This window comes from Schistocerca gregaria, chromosome 1 (genome assembly GCF_023897955.1).
Source record: "Schistocerca gregaria isolate iqSchGreg1 chromosome 1, iqSchGreg1.2, whole genome shotgun sequence".
In the NCBI taxonomy this organism is placed as follows: Eukaryota; Metazoa; Arthropoda; class Insecta; order Orthoptera; family Acrididae; genus Schistocerca; species Schistocerca gregaria.
The window spans coordinates 505423052-505445127 of NC_064920.1; the positions used below are offsets into that span (position 1 = coordinate 505423052).

A 22076-nucleotide genomic window follows, 5' to 3' on the forward strand; every position below is an offset into this window, starting at 1 on the left:
AAGCTTGAAACATAGAATAGTGTATCCTGGTTTCTCTGAACAAACTGTGGGCAGTAAAGTGAACCACAACCATGTCGCAATCTTCCCTTCATGCTTCTCGCAGGGAATCCACCATTCTGTTAGCTTTGCATTGACCACAATTGGCTGACAAATGGCCACATTCTATAGTATGAAAATCCACACCATTGTCAGTAAGGTGTCTCCTGATGGTGGCCAACATTCTGCTGGATTGCTCCAACTTGGCCACATTATGGTGAAATCTTAAACTTACTGGCATGATGCCTCTGATGCTATCAGACAATGTCGAAGTGGCTGATCTGGTTTTATGTTTTACTTGTGGAGGTGGCTTCTACTCCTTTCTGTGAGATAGGATATCTTGGCCTCACTGACAGCTTGAGGGACTGCTCTGACCCAGAGGACACGTGGCTGCCCTTGCTCGGTGGTCCAACCTGTCTCATGCCTTTCCCACCTATTTGTTGTTCTTGTTATTTTACATTTGACATTTTTAACAGGTTGTTGTTGTTGTTGTTGTTGTTGTTCTTCCCTGTCCTGAATTTTATCAACTTGTCCATATTGCTGGTTTTCTTGTAGTAACAAAAGGCTGAAGAAACACTTGTCAGATGCAAAGGATGTTTCTCGCACAGTCTAACATGTTCCAGGTGTCTCCAGGTGCTTTGTGGGCTGAGTAACGCACTCCTCTTTCATTTCTACCTGCTTTTTTCTTGGTTGCAGTTGGCTAGTCTGCATTTGTCTTCTGTGTCCTTTCTCTCCGAGAACTATTCCCAGCGTGGTGCATATAGGACAGAGGGGCTGATGGCCTTGTAGTTTGGTCCCTTTAACCCCTTCATTCCAATTCAATACCTCAAGCATTATCTGCATATTGTAGAAACTGTGCTAGTCCTGAGATGGTAGCAGGAAGGGTCTTGTTTACTCAGGAGTTCATAGCTAATGGGTGCCCCATCATACGGAGTTAGAGGTGGTAGCTGTGCAGATTTTGATAGCTACTGGTATCAGCTTCTGTAGTACTTACCTACCTCCAGACAGGGAAATAATGCATTCTGAGATGATCTAATTGATGCAGCAACTCACTCCTCCCCCCTTCTTTCCTCCTGTGCATTATCCACTGTGAGGAAGTGTCATATAGTCCGGAATGCGTCTCCTGATTTCTGGTTTGGAATAGTTATCTCACGGATGGATACTCTCATCTTTTAAGCATTCAGACATGCAAATGGTAGGTCAAAGAGTCACATAATTAACATTTTAATCAATGGAATTGCTTGTAACCCTAGACTCATCACACAACTTGACTCCAGTCTCAAATTCAATTGACAGTCATAAGATTCAACATGTGATTATGAACTGCAAATACTATATGTTCCTGGTTTTCATTCTTATCTGACTTACTGGTGAATTAGCCTCACAGCAGTGACATAGTAGCATCAACTCAACTTCTAAACTAGCTAAAAAGCCAAACTTCAAAAAACCAACTTCCACTGACAGCTGCAGATCAGTCAGTCTAACTTACTATGGACATTGGCCAAGAGCAACTATGCTGAATGCTTGAGACATGTGACATTTAATCAATCCATCTGTCTGGTTTCTGGGACCGTTAGCCCACAACTTAGTCGGACTGGAAACACCAATGTGGCAGACTTTTACAAAGCACCAGTACCTGATCACTACCTTCCTAGACTTGCAGCATAAAGCATTCAGTGCTGCTTGGCATCACAATATCTTGATCATGCTCCACGGTTGGATTTTTTTGTGTGCTTTATCAATTTTTTCCAGGAACTTTTTGTCACCACAATTGTTCGAATTAGTGTCAGTATGTGTCTCGGCTCTCTGCAGGTCTAGGGTAACAGCATGTCTCATGTTTCAGTGTTGTTACCCTTTTAATTAAAGTCATTTATGGGCTCCATGGCTTGTGCTTTTTTCTGCTCTTTATGTTGACAACTTTTGCATTTGGTACAGCTCTCAGCCTGTGACCTTACCTGCACTTTAACTTCTGGCAGCCATGCCTGGGCCTTTTGCCATGGCTTGCAGTTTCCATCTATGATAACGTGGGTTGTGAATTTTGGTTGCTACACGATGGTCCACCGGAGATCACCTGGGGAACCAATGCCTCAAAGTAGCTGCAGTGTCCAATTTTTTGGTCTCCTGTTTGATAGCAAACTGGTGTTTACCTTACACTCTTCAGTTGCAAGACAAAGCTTAGTGCTCTGCTCTTCCTTAGCTATACCTCTTAGGGTACGGATTGCACCACTCCCCTGCACTTCAGCAGGGCACTGGTCTCATCACAACTAGACTACAGATGCTAGATATGTGGTTGCCAGACATGTGGTTCAGCAGCACCATCACCTTTGCAACTGTTAGCTTCAGTTCATCATTGTGGGATAGAGCTAGCCATCAGCACCTATCGTATGAGTCCTGTTGACAGTCTTCCGATGGAAGCCAGGACCTTACCTTTTCTCTACATCAAAAACTGCTAAACAGTTACAAAACTACCAGCCACCAAGTCCCTAACCATCCAAACTATGTCTTTTTTGTAGTTCAGAGTGTCAACCCTGACAGTCAACCCAGGCAGCTTTCAAATTTGAATGCATTTGCATAGGGACATCCAGTCCCCTCCATCCGTGGATGACCCCATATGCTTCCCCCTTATCTGTATCCAGGCCACAGATCCAGATAGACCTGTTCCAAGGGTCTTAAATGTCTATTGCACTTGTTATTTTCCATGACTGACAGCCCTCCAGGAATACCAAGATGCTAAAATAATTTTACTGATCCCAGAATGAGATTTTCACTCTGCAGCAGAGTGTGCGCTGATGTGAAACTTCCTGGAAGATTAAAACTGTGTGCCCGACCGAGACTCGAACTCGGGACCTTTGCCTTTCGCGGGCAAGTGCTCTACCATCTGAGCTACCGAAGTACGACTCACGCTCGGAACTCACAGCTTTACTTCTGCCAGTATCCGTCTCCTACCTTCCAAACTTTACAGAAGCTCTCCTGCGAACCTTGCAGAACTAGCACTCCTGAAAGAAAGGATATTGCGGAGACATGGCTTAGCCACAGCCTGGGGGATGTTTCCAGAATGAGATTTTCACTCTGCAGCGGAGTGTGCGCTGATGTGAAACTTCCTGGCAGATTAAAGGTCCCGAGTTCGAATCTTGGTCGGGCACACAGTTTTTTCTTCTTTTACACTAGTTGTTTCAGAGTTTAGGTTTGTTTATTGTTAAAAATGTAGGGAGATTACCTTGTTAATTAATTTCTCTAACTGTTTGAAATAACTTTAGTGCATCATTTTTTACTTCAAGAGTTATCCAGGAGGTAACCATATTCATATAGAATGGAAAAAGGGACAGCTGGGATAATGAGAAAGTGGCACTGCTTCTTTTTGACCTACAGAGCCCACAAAATGTTTAAAAGTGAATTGACAGATATTAAGGATTACGACAGAAATGGCTCTTCAATGAACTAGTACAGATAATTAATGAAAAAATTGCGAAAAATGCATTTCTTGTTATGGCAATTGTCAGATAACTTTCCAGATATTTCTTGGAGTTTTGCACACGAGGTTCTGTAAACAATTAGGGTACCACACATTTGGTGCTTGTTTGTCTCCAAAACTCCTTTCTGAGAACCACAAAACTCAGCTTTGGACTTGTTTTCATTATGTTATGGAAGGAGAGGGACTACTGAGCAGAATGTGACATGGTATTCCTGTCCAAATTTTCTTTGAGGAATTCTAATACTTTGTTAGTTGGCATGTGTCGTCATTGAAAACAACAGTAACAATTTGTCCATTACCTTTCATAGTTGCACTCCCTGTTGTTAATGTACATTGTGAGTTGATCTGGCAGAGTTTCATGACAGGAGTACATACAAACACTTTATCCACTGGCCCTAGTGACTCTCTTTCAATGTGCGTTCCATTTAGAACTGAAGTTTTTACTAGTACATGTTTTTTAAACAGCTTCCACTTCCAGGTCTGGAAAAATATATAAAATATATACAATTTTATGTGCAACATACAGTCTGTTTTACTATCTAGTTAATGGTTAAAATGTGTAAATCAGAAATAAATAATTCTCAATAACCTGCTGCAAGGGTAGTACCACTGTTAATAAGTCTGAAATCTTATAACATCCATTCTGGTAGTTGAGTGATACTAGATTCCACTTTTCTCTATCTGACCTATAATGGTATTTTTTACCTATTCCCCTTACTAAGCCAAGAAAAATAAAAACAGTAACTCAGTGAATAGACTGCAAACTTTGTTTAAAGACCTTTCGGTGAAATATTCGTTTTGATATCCATGTAGCTGTAAGTGTTGAACATTTATTTACTGTCTTTATTTATTTATTAATTTTAATGTCTTTTATTATTTTATATGCCTTAGTTACTTAATATTGTTGGAATATTGTAACGAAATACATTTTTATGTTATGTCAAGAAATAAATTTAATTTTTTTCAAGATTTGTAGCATTTTAAATAATGTATTAAAATTAAAAATGCGTATAAAAATATGCTATGTAAGTGCTGCTGAAATTTATTCAGTTTTCTAAATTAACAAAATACATAATTCTTTTTAGTTTGCTGTTTGGTGGAACAATACCCCATTTTTTCTATAAAGGACTGGATGGATTTATACCATATGGAACATCGCATCGTTCACTTAAGCAGCTTGCAGTGGAGCGTTTCATATTTATGCCTCTGTACCAAGCCTTTTCCTTGTACATGCTTGCAAGGCTAGAGGTATATCATTTCTCTCCTTTTGTAAATTTAAATGGAAAGAATTTTATTTTTCAGTACCATAATTTTTTTAATGTATTATATAAGTGTCCAAGCAATAAACTGTCTGTTGTGACTTTCTCTAGTTTAGTACTGATGGTAATTAATAAGTAAAAGCCATTAGCTGGGATGTCAAGGCAAAAGATTGAATATTTTGTCTTGTGGGGTTTACGAGCCAGTTCTTTCTGTAGGGATTAAAAGAAGGAAAAAAAAAGAAAGAAAAAAAACTGACGACAGGACAATGAATGAGCAAAGAATCACTTTGAAGCTTGACAAGATACCAAAAGAAATGCATGCAATGCTGGCACATGTTTATTGGGATCAAGTACTGTCCATGAAGTACCCGTTTCCAAGGAGGCTGGGAAAGTGTTTCTGACAATCCCTCTAGTGGGCGACCGGTGACCACCGTCAGGTGACAAAAGCATTGACAAAGTGAGGACGTTAATCTTGAATTAACTGTGCGCATGATAGCAGATTAACTGCAGATGAACTGTGAATCTGTGTGACAAATCCTTACTCAGGAGTTAGGGAAGAGGAAAATGTATTGTCATCTTGTGCCACATCAGTTGACTTATGATCTGAAGCACACACATTTAGAGGCTTCACAGGATTTTGTCGAAACAGTGGATGCAACACCCAGTTTTTTGAACTGTATTGTTACTGAGGATGAAACCTGGTGTCTCTGGTACGACCCTGAAATGAAATGGCAAAGCATGGAGCTTCTCCGACATCACCTCATCGGAAAAAGGTCAAAGGCAAAAAATCACACATCAAAACGATGCACATCACCTTTTTTGATAGTCAAGGCATTATCCACGAGGAATTTCAACCTGAGGGAATGATGTTGAGGGTACGACCCCAATATGCACAACAAGGTTCCTGGTTTTTTGTTCACGACAATGCTAGCCCACGCACAGCCAATGTCATCGAACAGTTCCTGGCAAAAAAGGGGGTGGTGGAACTTAAATATTCATTATACTTGCGGCATCTCAATCCTCCAGTCTTCTTCCTATTCCCTCGACTCAAACTCACTTTGAAAGGAAAGATATTTGACGAAATTCCTGACATAAAACAAAACATGTTGGAGCTTTTAAACACCATCCCAAAGGAAGACTTTGTGCAAAGTTTCCAGGACATGTATCACAGAGCTCCACGGTGCGTAGTTATGGGAGGTGACTATCTCGAAGGATAGTAAGGTAACTGTAGTTCATAGTTCATCTACATAACTTTATTGTCAGAGGTTGTATTTAGTTATGGCATCCAGATACACGAGACACTGAAAATCGGTAACAAAGTAAAGTTCTTTTTGCTTCTGGTGGCAGTGCGTTGAACAGCTTTACTCTGAGGTATGTATAGATATTGTGAGTCGTACTTAATCTTGCATACGCTTGGTCTATCTTTTCTTTGAGTTGTGTATTGTGACAATGAAATGATTGCATTAATTTGTAGCTCTTTTGATTTTCTTTCGTGTAGACTAGGCAAATGTCATGATGCCCAGTTTCTTGATAAACGGCCTGCAAAATATATTGCTTTTGGAAATACCTGCTACACATATGATAGCCTTTTTCTGCCATGTAAAAACTATTTTCACCCCAGTGAAGCTGCAACAAGCAGTATGCAGTATGTTATGTGGCTATGAAAAAATTCATAACAGGGCTGAGCATAATGTTTTCACTTGCACAATTTATGTAACAGTTATACAACTCTAGATAATTTACTGCACATAGAATCTGTGAAGAGGTTAAAAAGTAATTTGGAATCCAAGTATCCCAAAGGTTAACATAGATACATTGTTGTTGGTGTTGCATAAACTAAAAATTATGTTTTCAGTTTTCTTCTGGTTTACAGTTAGTTCACTGTCTTTAAACCAGATACTAGGAATTCTTAGGTTGGCTAAGATTTTTTTCTTTAGGTCCTGTATGTCATTTCCAGTCGCAATGAAAGTGGTATCATTAGCATACAGAACAGAATTTCATCACATGGGACTAGATAGGTCATTAAAACAGATTACAAACAATAAGGATCCCATTATCCTGTATCTTGAATACCATAGCACCTTATTTATTAGAATCGGATGACTCACAGAATCAGATGCCTTGCTCAGGTCTATCAGTAAGGCATCAGCAGATGATTATGGTTCAAAGGCACTGAATATTATTGAAAAAAACATTTTCGAGAGCTTTCAGTATAAATATTTTCCTTGAAGCCATACTGAGGGTTTGCAGGTGAAATGTTTGTAAATTTGTTGGTACATGCAATGTTCTACTATGTACATTTGAAAGTATTGGTACAAGAGAAATAAGATGATAGTTATCAACACATGACTTGGTCTCCTTTCTTATCCAAAGGGACAACTTATTTTACCTTTAAGAAAGATGCAAAAGAACAACTCATGGAAATCGAGTCTATTAGCACACAATGTGGCTGTAGTATAATGTCCACCATCCTTTTAATAACAAAATTTTACATGCTATAACAGTCTCCTGATTTTGAGTTGATCAGTTTTGCTATAGCTACTGCAAGGCCAGTGGCAGCAATTTGTGCCCATTTGAATGAAGGTGTGTTATGTGATAGAAATAACTTTTTTCCCTAGATGTTTGTTAATAACTGATTTATAGTTGTCATTTGTTGAGCTGAGTGTCCTTTGTAACCATATTTAATGAAGAAGTTACTCATTTCATTGGTTGTGATATTGGTATTATCAATATTAGTATTGTCACAAGTTGTTCTATTTGCATAATCAGGTCTGATTTGATACCTCTCCAAGCAGCCTTGCATTTTTTTTGTGATTGCTGAATGTAGTATTCATTTTTCTGTTTTATAATTTGTGATCTCAACCTCTTCTTGGGTTCAAGATACTGAAGTCTATCTTCTTCACTGTTCTTTGATCTGTTATTGAGATTGATGACCTGTGTTCTTAATTTTTTGATCTGAGGTGTGAACCATTGGTGTAAACTTCTATGATTACTTTTGCTTGGTTTCCCCTGATGTCTTTTTAATATTTTAGAACAGCATTGGTTAAACTATTACTCATGTATTACTCAGATACCATAAACATCATTCACATACAGTCATTTTTCCTACTATTTTTGTTTAAGTACATCTCTCCTACTAATGTTTTTGTTGAAGTATCTCTTATTTCATCAATATATATATATATAGGGCAGTCAAATGAAAACAAGACAATGGAAAAAATAAGTAAACTATTTATTATTTCAAAAGTAATAACCATAATTGGTAATAAATTAATCCCACTGTGAGACAGGATAGTTAATGGCTTCATGGGAAAATGCTTGTGGTTACCTGTGGAACCATGATCATACCAAAGCATGTCCTCTTCATCCAGAGCAAATCAATGCCCGAGAGTGTCTTTCTTCAGGGCTCTAAAAATATGGAAATCACATGGGGAGACATCAGAACTATATGGAGGGTATGTAAGGGCTTCCCAGTGAAACTTCTGCAGTATAGTCGATATGTGGGCGAGCCCACATATTGCCAAGGCTGTTTTGACTACACTGCAGAAGTTTCACTGGAAAGCCGTTATACATCCTCCATATAGTTCTGATCTTTACCCAAGCAATTTCCATACTTTTGGAAACCAGAAGAAAGACATTTGTGGTTTACAGTTTGCTATGGATGAAGAGGTGCTTACCCGGGCAAAATTAGGATTGCGACTCGTCCGATTTTCAGTGAGATTGTCCTGGAATTTAAAGTACTGTCCAGGATCCCAGGTAAGGGGACTTAGGCACACTTTTATCGCATCTTGTGCCAAATTGCAAAGGATGAGAGAGAATGGTGTGTCAATTTTCTCCGCCAGTATCTGTATGTGATTCAGTACATACATTTGCCTTTTAAATGAGGGATTATTGGGTAGTTAAGTTGCCAGTGCATTTCACATCCAATTTGAGTGTTTTAGAATCAGAAAGGTTTGGTGTTTGGAAAAGATGTTTTGTCCTTCCTGTAATAATGAACAAGGTTCCAAGTTTGTCTGTTCCTAAGAAGGAAGTTATAACATATATGGCTTTCAACAGAGACTGGTTGGGGGGGGGGGGGGGGGGGGGAAGCATTTTCCTACATGGTTGGCAAAAGAAAATGATGTCACAGCAAAGTGTGTGGTTTGCCCCACCTTGTTTTCAATAAAATTTGAAGGAAGAAAAACTGTAGTGGACCATCAGAAGGCAAAATACACATTCCGGTGCAACAGCAGTATTGTAAAAATAAAACAATTACAACATTCTTTGTGAAGAAACATATGTTTGAAGAAGACACCGTGTATATGCTGTAGTTGCATTTGTTCATCACAGTCTAAAACTTGGCCTAGATACAAGTCATTGGATTGCCAAAAGAAATTGCTTCGTTCCTTATTTCCAGACACTAATATTGCATCTAAAATTTCATGTGGAAAAACCAAGGCAGTGACTATCTCAGTCAAGATGTTGCCACAAGAGATTTTCATATAGTTTTTTGTTTCTCTGTCTCCTCAGATGCTTAACACTGAGGAAAAATAAAAATTTTTCCCTGCAGTCCAGTAATTTGATGTTAATCATGGTATACATCAGAGACTGCTAGATTTTTATGAGTACTCCAAAGAAACGCACAAAGACATTCCCTGTGCAGTAAAGAACTTTACAGACTCTAATAGCTTTAATCCGAATCAAGGAAGTACACACAGTGCTGACAATGCCATAGTGAATTATTGCAAAAAGATGTGGATTTTGTCTTGCTGAAAAACTAAACGCCATTCAGTTTGAGTGACAATTGCAACGGCCATGTCATAAATAATACTGTAAAGCATGGTCTTAAAACATTTCATTATGATGTAGAGGCATTAGTTCTCAAAACCTACCATGAATTTATTTTCTTTCACTTACTGAGAGAATTTCCAGAGTTTGTGGAGAAAGTTTAAGGAAATATTGAGACCCGTCCATATAAGGTGACACTCCATACTTCCCACAATTGAGGAATTGTTTACTGCGGGCCTGCCATCAAGTCATATTTTATTTCAAAGGGTGAGAAAAATTGTTCAAGGTTGAATTGGCTGTTTAAGATATGATGCTGAAGAAACTCAACATTCACTTTGTGAATGCTATCTACATTTTATGCAGCATATTTTGGCAGTTTTAAACTGCTCTTAGAAAACTGGAAAACAGCTCAGTTACTTCTGTTGTGTTGGACAGAATACTAAGGGACCATAAAAGTAAGCTAAAAAGCAGGGGAAAAGATACATTCTTAGGAAAGAAAGTTTATGAAATCCTAGAGGAAATACCAGAATCACATCAGCTAAGTTTTGAAAATGATGCACAATCTTTATTGTCTCATTGCATTGATTATTTGTCCCAGAACTATGATTTTTCTGAGAACAGTGTGCCCTGTCTCACAAATTTTTCCCTTAAAAAACAAGATTTTCATCTGCAGTGATAGTATATTTTGAAGACAACCAACAAACTGAATCTCAGACTGAGTGAAGATCAGTTATACAATGCTTTCTGCAATTTCTGGAATTCGCATGCTGGACGTGACAAATGTAAAGTAGAAGACCAGATTTTGGTAGATTTCTTCAAGCAGCAGACCACAGTTGACATTTCCTTTTAACAATTGCTTAGGCTTATATCATACATATTTTCAGTTCCAGCCAGTCACTCATTTACTGAAAGAATCTTGAGTACGACGAAAAACCAGTGGTCAGAAGAAAGAAAATCAGATATCCATGGCCACAGTGGAAAGAGAACTTCAAATAAAAGTGAACTACTCTCAAATTTGAAAGTGGCTTTCTCTGAAAGTTGTCATGAATTCTTGAACTTTCTGAAAGGGAGGGGGTTGGGGGATGGTGAAGAGCTGCTGAAAGCAGTAAAGAACAATGAAAAATATGCATTCAAAAATAAAAAAAAAACAGTGATCATGTTACTGCTGGTCATTTCTCAAGATTTTTTCCTCTGTCTTTTTCATCTGAACTTTGAATTGAACTTACTATATTGCATGTGAATGTTCTTTTGTTAATTCATTTCATGCTTAAATGGCAAATCTATATATCATGAACAAGAATGAAAAGGAGGAATACTTTTTTTAAAATTTTTGTGTTAACACAATTTTAAAAATAAATTTTCATATGTTTAAAAATTACAGGTACAACAAATTGGATATATTACTCATGATATTTGTTGTAAACTATTAGTATATGCTTCATTTTGTATTATTGAGATGTTGTCCAGCTCAGGGTTTCTTGAAAGGTGGCATCCCTAGGTACAGTCATGATTCTGTAGGCAACCACAAACTTTTTCCATGAAGGCACTCATAGGCGATAAATGTATTAAAACTTATGGTAAACACTTAATTTTTTTCCAATCTGTCTCATTTTCATTTGATGTCCACTATGCTTCTTCATTCAGACTTCAAGAAAAATATAATGATTCCAATTCCAAAGAAAGCAAGTGCTGACAGGTGTGAAAATTACTACACTATCAGTTTAATAAGTCATGGTTGCAAAATACTAACACAAATTCTTTACAAACAAATGGAAAAACTGGTAGAGGCCAACCTAGGGCAAGATAAGTTTGGATTCCGTAGAAGTGTTGGAACGCGCGAGGCAGTATTGACCTTACAACTTATCTTAGAAGATAGGTTAAGGAAAGGCAAACCTACAATGTTGACTGGAATACTCTCTTTCAAATTCTGAAGGTGACAGGTGTAAAATACAGGGAGCAAAAGGCTATTTACAACTTGTGCACAAATCAGATTACAGTTACAAGAGTCGAGGGGCACAAAGGGGAAGCATTGTTTGAGAAGGGAGTGAGATACCATTGTAGCCTATCCGCAATGTCATTCAGTCTTTATATTGAGCAAGCAGTAAAGCAAACAAAAGAAAAATTTGGAGTAGGAATTAAAATTCATGGAGAAGAAATAAAAACTTGACATTGTTACTCTATCAGAGACAGCAAAGGACCTGGAAGAGCAGCTGAATGGAGTGGACAGTGTCTTGGAACGAGGATATAAGATAAACATCAACAAAAGTAAAATGATGATAATGGAATGTAGTCGAATTAAATCAGTTGGTGCTGTGGGAATTAGATTAGGAAATGAGACACTTAAAGTAGTAGATGAGCTCTGCTGTTTGGGGAGCAAAGTAAATGATGATAATCAAAGTAGAGAGGATATAAAATATAGTCTGGCTACGGCAAGGAAAGCGTTTCTGAGGAAGAGAAATTTGTTAACATCAGGTATAGATTTAAGTGACAGGAAGCCTTTTTTGAAAGTATCTGTATGGAAGTGAAACGTGGACAATGAACATTGACTAGAATAGAATAGAAGCTTTTGAAATGTGGTGCTACAGAAGAATTCTGAAGATCTGATCGGTTGATCATGTAACTAATAAGGAGGTACTGAATGAAAGTGGGGAGAAGAGGAATTTGTGGCACAGCTTGACTAGAAGAAGGGATTGGTTGGTAGGACACATTCTGAGGCATGAAGGATCACCAATTTAGTATTGGAGGGAAGCGTGGAGGGTACAAATTGTAGAGGGAGACCAAGAGATGAATACACTAAGCAGATTCAGAAGGATGAAGGTTGCAGTCATTATTTGGAGATGATGAGGCTTGTACAGGATAGAGTAGCATGGAGAGCTGCACCAAACCAGCCTCTGGACTGAAGACCACAACAACAACAACATACTTCCTAATAATCTTGAATACCAATTGATTATTCATTGCAACTATTCTTTAGTTTGGATCATTGCTGTCCTATGTCTTACTTTGAGCAAAATAAAACATCTGCAGAATGCTGAATTCATAGGCAGGATAACTGAACTCAGTTTGTGGCTTGCCATCTTGACTTTTGTTTCCTGTTTCCTGCAGGTAATTGTCTGGACATCGTATAGCACATTGCCGTAGTACATTTAGGCCTGTGTAAATATGGTGTTCTATTATTACACCACCATTAATGTTTGTCTTTTGTAATTTATATTGTATTTAGTCATGTATTTGTTTATTCCATTTGTTACATTTTAAAATATTTATTCACTTCATTTTTGCTTTATCATAAAAGGTTGAAGTTTGTTTATGTGTATTTTTGTTTTCATTTTAATCAATTTTTATATCCATAATTTCTATGGTACAGTCTGTCTGCAGCCTTATCTCGTAGCTCTCAGTCTGTTGTATTTCTTTGGAAGTATTGAATTAAGTGATACAGCCCATCAGCAACTTTGACCCCTGATGCTGTCAACCAGTATGGGCATCCATAAGCCAGCTGCCCTGTCCTTTTGCACCTGCCCCTCATCTGCCCTATAATGAGTGGTTAACCATCAATTCTCTGCAATGTAATAAGTTTTTTGTATCACCTATAAAATTATGACTTGTCAAGCCTCAAAACTGACCAACTGTTTCTTTATTTAAATGGCAAATTTTAGAGTCTTTCTTCCTTCTGGAAAAATTTCTGCAGACTTCCCATGTGGGAACTGTATCATACTGTTGTTTATATTTTAGATTCTGAAGCACCTGAATGGCATGGGAAGATGGAGGCTTTCAGCATGAATGGTCTTTTTATTAACACCTTCAAAAACTTGAAAATATTATAAGAGAGTAGGAAAATAAGGATTTTCAGTGAGAACATAAATATAGCTACAGAACCCACTTAATTCACAACCAGACTGGCACCTTTCAGACCCACTTAACTCACAACCAGACTGGCACCTTTCAGTCCAACCTAGATCTTGAGCTATGCTACAGTCTGTCAGCATAACCTTCATATATAACTCTTTACCTTTACAAATGTCTGCTTGTGTCTGTGTATGTGCGGATGGATATGTGTGTGTGTGCGAGTGTACACCTGTCCTTTTTTTCCCCCTAAGGTAAGTCTTTCCGCTCCCGGGATTGGAATGACTCCTTACCCTCTCCCTTAAAACCCACATCCTTTCGTCTTTCCCTCTTTCCTGAAGAAGCAACTGTCGGTTGCGAAAGCTATAAATTCTGTGTGTGCGTTTTATTTATTGTGCCTGTCTAAAGAAACTTCCACATGGAAACCATTACACCAAAAACTGAAAACGGCTTTCGCATCCCGCAACTACCCTCCCGACCTGGTACAGAAGCAAATAACCAGAGCCACTTCCTCATCCCCTCAAACCCAGAACCTCTCTCAGAAGAACCCCAAAAGTGCCCCACTTGTGACAGGATACTTCCTGGGACTGGATCAGGCTCTGAATGTGGCTCTCCAGCAGGGCAGGGATACGACTTCCTAAAATCCTGCCCCGAAATTAGATCCATCCTTCATGAAATCCTCCCAACTCCACCAAGAGTCTCTTTCCGCTGTCCACCTAACCTTCGTAACCTCTTGGTTCATCCCTATGAAATCCCCAAACCACCTTCCCTACCCTCTGGCTCCTACCCTTGTAACCGCCCCCGGTGTAAAACCTGTCCTATGCACCCTCCCACCACCACCTACTCCAGTCCTGTAACCCGGAAGGTGTACACGATCAAAGGCAGAGCCACGTGTGAAAGTACCCACGTGATTTACCAACTGACCTGCCTACGCTGTGACACTTTCTATGTGGGAATGACCAGCAACAAACTGTCGATTCGCATGAATGGACACAGGCAGACAGTGTTTGTTGGTAATGAGGATCACCCTGTGGCTAAATATGCCTTGGTGCATGGCCAGCACATCTTGGCACAGTGTTATACCGTCCGGGTTATCTGGATACTTCCCACCAACACCAACCTATCCGAACTCCGGAGATGGGAACTTGCCCTTCAAGATATCCTCTCTTCTCGTTATCCACCAGGCCTCAATCTCCACTACTTTCAAGTTGCTGCCACTCATACCTCACCTGTCATTCAGCATCACATTTGCCTCTGCACTTCCGCCTCGACTGACATCTCTGCCCAAACTCTTTGCCTTTAAATATGTTTGCTTGTGTCTGTATATATATGTATGGATGGATGTGTGTGTGTGTGTGTGTGTGTGTGTGTGTGTGTGTGTGTGTGTGTGTGCGCGCGCGCACGCGCGTGTGCGTATGCGTGTGTGTGTGTGTGTGTGTGTGTGTGTGTGTGTGTGTGTGCGCGCGTGAGTATATACCTATCCTTTTTTCCCCCTAAGGTAAGTCTTTCCGCTCCTGGGATTGGAATGGCTCCTTACCCTCTCCCTTAAAACCCACATCCTTTCATCTTTCCTTCTCCTTCCCTCTTTCCTGACGAAGCAACCGTCGGTTGCGAAAGCTCGTAATTTTGTGTGTGTGTTTGTGTGTTATTGTATTGTGCCTGTCTACCGGCGCTTTCCCGCTTGGTAAGTCTTGGAATCTTATATATAGTGTGTGTGTGTGTGTGTGTGTGTGTGTGTGTGTGAAAAATATATCTAAAAACAAGGATGATGTGACTTACCAAACAAAAGTGCTGGCAGGTCGATAGACACACAAACACACACACAAAATTCAAGCCTTCACAACCAACGGCTTCTCCGCTCCCGGGATTGGAGTGACTCCTTGCCCTCTCTCTTAGAGCCCGCATCCTTTCATCTTTCCCTCTCCTTCCCTCTTTCCTGAAGAGGCAGCCGTTGGTTGCGAAGGCTGAATTTTGTGTGTGTGTTTGTGTTTGTTTGTGTGTCTATTGACCTGCCAGCGCTTTTGTTTGGTAAGTCACATCATCCTTGTTTTTATATATACGTATATAGCTACAGAACCCACGTAACTCACAACCAGACTGGCATCTTTCAGACCCACATAACTCTCAACCAGACTGGCAGGTAATCCCATTCCTGATGTCCAGGCAGAGCTTCAAGGGATCCTCAGAACCTTAGGCCCCTCTAAAAAACCTTTCGCCTGACTCCATCAACCTCCTGACCCCACCGACACCCCGCACCCCTACCTTCTATCTTCTTCCTAAAATTCACAAACCCAATCATCCCGGCCGCCCCATTGTAGCTGGTTACCAAGCCCCCACAGAACGTATCTCTGCCTACGTAGATCAACACCTTCAACCCATTACAAGCAGTCTCCCATCCTTCATCAAAGACACCAACCACTTTCTCGAACGCCTGGAATCCTTACCCAATTTGTTACCCCCGGAAACCATCCATGTAACCATTAATGCCACTTCCTCATACACAAATATTCCGCACATCCAGGGCCTCACTGCGATGGAGCACTTTCTTTCACGCCAATCACCTGCCACCCTACCTAAAACCTCTTTCCTCATTACCTTAGCCAGCTTCATTCTGACCCACAACTTCTTCACTTTCGAAGGCCAGACATACCTACAATTAAAGGGAACAGCCATGGGTACCAGGATGGACCCCTCGTATGCCAACCTATTTATGGGTCGCTTAGAGGAAGCCTTCTTGGTTACCCAGGCCTGCCAACCCAAAGTTTGGTACAGATTTATTGATGAGATCTTCATGATCTGGACTCACAGTGAAGAACAACTCCAGAATTTTCTCTCCAACCTCAACTCCTATGGTTCCATCAGATTCACCTGGTCCTACTACAAATCCCATGCCACTTTCCTTGATGTTGACCTCCATCTGTCCAATGGCCAGCTTCACACGTCCGTCCACATCAAACCCACCAACAAACAACAGTACCTCCATTATGACAGCTGCCACCCATTCCACATCAAATGGTCCCTTCCCTACAACCTTAGGTCTTTGTGGCAAACGAATCTGACCAGTCCAGAATCCCTGAACCATTACACCAACAACCTGAAAACAGATTTGCAACCCGCAACTACCCTCCCGACCTGGTACAGAAGCAAATAACCAGAGCCACTTCCTCATCCCCTCAAACCCAGAACCTCCCACAGAAGAACCCCAAAAGTGCCCCACTTGTGACAGGATACTTTCCGGGACTGGACCAGACTCTGAATGTGGCTCTCCAGCAGGGATACGACTTCCTCAAATCCTGCCCTGAAATGAGATCCATCCTTCATGAAATCCTCGCCACTCCACCAAGAGTGTCTTTCCGCTGTCCACCTAACCTTCGTAACCTCTTAGTTCATCCCTATGAAATCCACAAACCACCTTCCCTACCCTCTGGCTCCTACCCTTGTAACCGCCCCCGGTGTAAAACCTGTCCCATGCACCCTCTCACCACCACCTACTCCAGTCCTGTAATCCGGGAGGTGTACACGATCAAAGGCAGAGCCACGTGTGAAAGCACCCAAGTGATTTACCAACTGACCTGCCTACACTGTGACGCTTTCTATGTGGGAATGACCAGCAACAAACTGTCCATTCGAATGAATGGACACAGGCAGACAGTGTTTGTTGGTTAAGAGGATCAGATCACCCTGTGGCTAAATATGCCTTGGTGCACGGCCAGCACATCTTGGCACAGTGTTACACCGTCCGGGTTATCTGGATACTCCCAACTAACGCCAACCTGTCAGAACTCCGGAGATGGGAACTTGCCCTTCAGTGTATCCTCTCTTTTACCCGCCAGGCCTCAACCTCTGATAATTTCAAGTTGCTGCCGCTCATACCTCACCTGTCATTCAACAACGTCTTTGCCGTTGTACTTTCGCCTCGACTGACATCTCTGCCCAAACTCTTTGCCTTTACAAATGTCTGCTTATGTCTGTGTATGTGCGGATGGATATGTGTGTGTATGCGAGTGTATACCTGTCCTTTTTTCCCCCTAAGGTAAGTCTTTCTGAAGTCTTTCTGCTCCCGGGATTGGAATGACTCCTTACCCTCTCCCTTAAAATCCACATCCTTTCGTCTTTCCCTCTTTCCTGATGAAGCAACCATTGGTTGCAAAAGCTTGAATTATAGATATCATACGAAGGAAGAAACATTCTATGAGATCTTAGGTTACACTACTAACTGAACTAATTGATTCTTCTTCCATTTAATGTTGTTACTTCTTGATTTCAAATAGGATTTGGTTGAACATTGCACGAGCTGCCATTCCACCCCTTCTCCTCCTCCTCCTCCTCCTCCTCTTTTTTGCAACTTTCAGAGACTAAATTTTGAATTTTCAGCAGCAGCATGCAGCTTCCTATAGTTCTTTTCTCCCAAAGATAGTTCCTATTCTTCACTAGTAATGTATTGTGTGTTTTTACTTTGTATTTCATTTCTATTTCCTAGGGAAAATCACACAATGAAGCCATCGGGCAGCTACTACGCATCTATGGACCCACCGTCAGAGCCAATTGGATTTGGTTAACAGTAGTGCAGTATCTGAATCTAAGATTAGTACCACCAATGGTAATTCATCAAAACTTTTCTCTTTATACAACTAAGTGACAAAATTAATTGCAGGTAAATACAGTAACGTGATCACATGTTGGAATAATACTTCTCCCAAATACCTATAGTTCCCCGTAGATTGAAGCTCTTTCAAATGTTCCAAATTCCCACATATCATTACCTGAAACTGAGCAACATTTCTACAGTTTGAATGAAATAGTTTTGTTATTGGTTAATGTTTGTGATGGGAGCGGTGTTGCCAGCTAGAACATAGCATGCAGCATGTTTATGCAGTCGATCTAAATCACTCTGTGTTTGATTCTCCCATCCATCCTGTCTAACCAGGTCTGTACAGACCTCCACATGTACCTGTAAAACAGGCAACACAGTGAACACAAGGTTCCTCATAAGGAATTGTGGATGGCTGACATACAGCCTCTACCACTCAACACACTTAAATATCAATCACAAAGTTTTTTATTGGAAGTAATGTGCTCCACAACATATTGAAATAAATATTTATTGTATAAATGGCCTAAATTTTTCTGTTTTGAAATGATCTGTAATGGTTGATCAGCATTTGTAGGTCTATAAGTAGGTCATCTGCAGAGCTATTTGACTAAATAGGCAGCTACCTACATTACATACAGGGTATCAAAGTGGCATAAAAATGAGATTCGCACTATGGTATGTGCCCTGAGATGTTTACAATGTTTTAAGTGCATGTGAATACTGAATATCATGTCTTAAAATTTATGCTACAATGAAAGATTCATTGTGTTAAGATCATTTGTGGTCTCTTCTTGTTCCATGCCAGAGTACATGAAGAGGTGTATGGCATGATAAAACTGTTATAAATGATTCTTATTAGTCTTTGGTGATGATTTAATGCTGTATTGGCCATTGTTGTGTGTCCCATATTCTTCACTCAGTGATGTTCAGACAATTTACCTATGCCAGTGGTCAGAATTTTCAGTGAATTGCCACTCTACAAATCTGTGAAGGTGGAAGATCATTTAATTACAAAATTGATGACCAGTCACAATGATCAAGTACCCTGAAATGTCCACCCAGTTTAAAATGAAATGGCCACTTACATATAGCCATGTGAAAAATGGATGCTAGTCTGAGACTTAATGGAAGAATTCGGAAGAAATTTAATTTACTCATAAACAAGGTCACTTGGAACACCTTGTTCAATGAATCCTTAAGTATTACCAAGTTTCACTAATAGGAGTTGTAGATATGATTCAAAGAGTACCTGCCATTTCATCATGGGTTGTTTAGTCCACACATAGTATCACTGAAATCTCACAAACTACAATGAAAACAAATAAATTTTTGACGTATAATGTAATTGGATAGATAAAAGAATCTACTCGCCAAGTGGTGGCAGAACACGCACATAAAAGGAGGTTATAATTGTGCCTCATTATAATTTGCATAATTATAACCTTGTTTTATGTGCCTATTTTGGCACCACTTGGTGAGTAGATTTTTATCTATCCAAGTTCACAAACTCCAGTGGAAGACTACATGGGAAATTCCCTGTGCATCATACAGATGTTAAAAATTCTGAAAACCCACATTCCAACACAAGTTAAGAAGTATTACTTTAGCTAACTTTTATTTTACTTAAAAATCATGACAGTAAAATGAAATCTTTTACTCCCATACACCATCTGCAAATGGGATAGGAGTGGATGTGGGGTGGGGTGGGGTGGAGGAGGGGGGGGAGGAGGAAATGATTATTCCAGTACATTATTACCCTTCACTTGCAGAGGAAATATCAAGAGAATGGAATAGACATTATAATCATATGTGTACATACACCAAAAAAAGTTGTGCTAATCACCCCAGTTCCCACAATTCCTGAAGATAGACTTTGGCTATAGATATTGTATCACAGACACAGTCCCTTTGACTGTTCAGAGATGTCACTAAACCCACCCAGAGATATAAACAACCATACGTGAGCAGTGCCTATTAGATGGAAGGGGTCCAACAGTCAATCAGTTCCAGTCATTTCACTAGGAATTAGGTACACAGCTCATGTTGTCTGTAGTTCAACCATGCCTAGATGGTCAATACCACAGTTTGATTGTGATTGCATTGTTATTTTGTGCCAGGAAGGGCTCTCAACAAGCAAAGTGTCCAGGCGTCTCGGAGTGAACCAATGTGATGTTGTTTCGACATGGAGGAGATATAGAGAGACAGGAACCGTCTATGACATGCCTCACTCAGGCCATCCAAGGGCTGCTACTGTAGTGGATGACCGCTACCTAGGATTATGGTTCGGAGGAACCCTGACAGCAACGCCACCATCTTGAATAATGCTTTTTGTGCAGCCATAGGACGTCATGTTATGACTCAAACTATGCGCAATAGGCTGCATGATGTGCAACTTCACTCCCGATGTCCATGACGAGGTCCATCTTTGCAACCACAACACCATGCAGCGCAGTACAGATGGACCCCTCAGGATTGGCATCACGTTCTCTTCACCAGTGAGTGTTGTATATGCCTTCAACTAGACAATCGTCAGAGACTTGTTTGGAGGCAACCTGGTCAGCCTGAACGCCTTAGACACACTGTCCAGTGAGTGCAACAAGGTGGAGGTTCACTGCTGTTTGGGGGTGGCATTATGTTGGGCCAACCTACACTGCTGGTGGTCATGGAAGGTGCCATAATGGCGTACAATACACAACTGCCATCCTCCAACCTTATCGACAGCATATTGGCAAGGCACTTGTCTTTATGGACGAAAGTTCGCACCCCCATTGCACACATCTTGTGAATGACTTCCTTCAGGGTAACGACATCACTCGACTAGAGTGGCCAGCATGTTCCCCAGACATGAACCCTATTGAACATGCCTAGGGTAGATTGAAAAGGGCTGTTTATGGACGACGTGACCCACCAACCGCTCTGAGAGATCTGCACCAAATCGCCATTGAGGAGTGGGAGAATCTGGACCAACAGTGCCTTGATGAACTTGTGGATAGTATGCCAAGATGAATACAGGCATGCATCAGTGCAAGAGGACGTGCTACTGGGTATTAGAGGCACTGGTGTATATAGCAATCTGGACCACCACCTCTGATGGTCTCACTGTATGGGGGCACGACATGCAATGTGTGGTTTTCATGTGCAATAAAAAGGGTAGAAATGAAGTTTATGTTGATTTTTATTCCAATTTTCTGTACAGGTTCAGGAACTGTCAGAACTGAGGTGATGCAAAACTTTTTTTGATTTGTGTATAATGGCTCAGGTGTCGAAAAATATATTCTGGCAATACTGATTTGAATGTCTGTGAATGTGTGACGGTTGGTTGATTTAAATGAGAGTTATTGTTTCCCTTGTTTGTAGTTGGTTACCCATGGAGATAATTAGTAATAGATGATGATGGAACTGGATAGGTTAATACTGAATTACACTAACATTTGTAAGTTCAGTGTGATATAATTTATGAGTAGAGGTGATTGATGCGACAGCATCCATATGTTCCAAAACGCCGCAAATAAAAACTAGATTTTCCAGTGCTCATATTTCAGGTGATAAAAAGGTAGGGTCACATTTTTTGGATAGCCCTTGGGCTTGGGACTATTTATATACCCAACAGAAGGGTCACTTTAATATCATTATCCTACAGTGCAGGGTCAAAATATGAATATTACACACTTTTCTTTTTATGTGGTCTATAGTGGGCATGGTGGGACTTATGGAAGCACCATTAGTTCATGGGCAGTTCCTCAGAAAACCCACAAAAAGGGTCTTTTTTACTATGCTTTCACTGTCACCAAAACCCGGCTGAGGATTCCAAGATGCCTATATACAGCAAATGGCTGAAATTTTCATGATATATTCCTAAGGTCTGATCCTTAATGACTTGAAAATTTTCTTGATATCTTTATCTGTTTCCAAGCTACACGGGTTTAAAGTACTCTACTTCTACTCATAAAATCTGGTACAAGGCAAAATCTAGATAATAAACAACTAAAGCAAATTGCTCAAATTTTAACTGCATGTTCTCTAGGTATTTATCTGGAAGAGACATGTCCCTGTTTTCAAAAATCTTTATACATTAGTGAGAAATAGCCCAAAAACTTGTTTTTTG

The 22076-nt window shown here is 40.2% G+C and overlaps 1 protein-coding gene across 5 annotated transcripts in view; it reads left to right on the top strand.

Annotated features, from left to right (window-relative positions):
- LOC126354401 (peroxisomal membrane protein 2) overlaps window positions 1-22076 on the top strand; it is a 62925-nt gene that overhangs the window by 36529 nt on the left and 4320 nt on the right. For all 5 annotated transcript variants that reach the window (XM_050004015.1, XM_050004047.1, XM_050004023.1 and 2 more), the window contains exons 4-5: window positions 4594-4756; window positions 17858-17977. In XM_050004015.1, the coding sequence (XP_049859972.1) occupies window positions 4594-4756; window positions 17858-17977 (283 nt within the window). The remainder of the gene's footprint in view (window positions 1-4593; window positions 4757-17857; window positions 17978-22076) is intronic.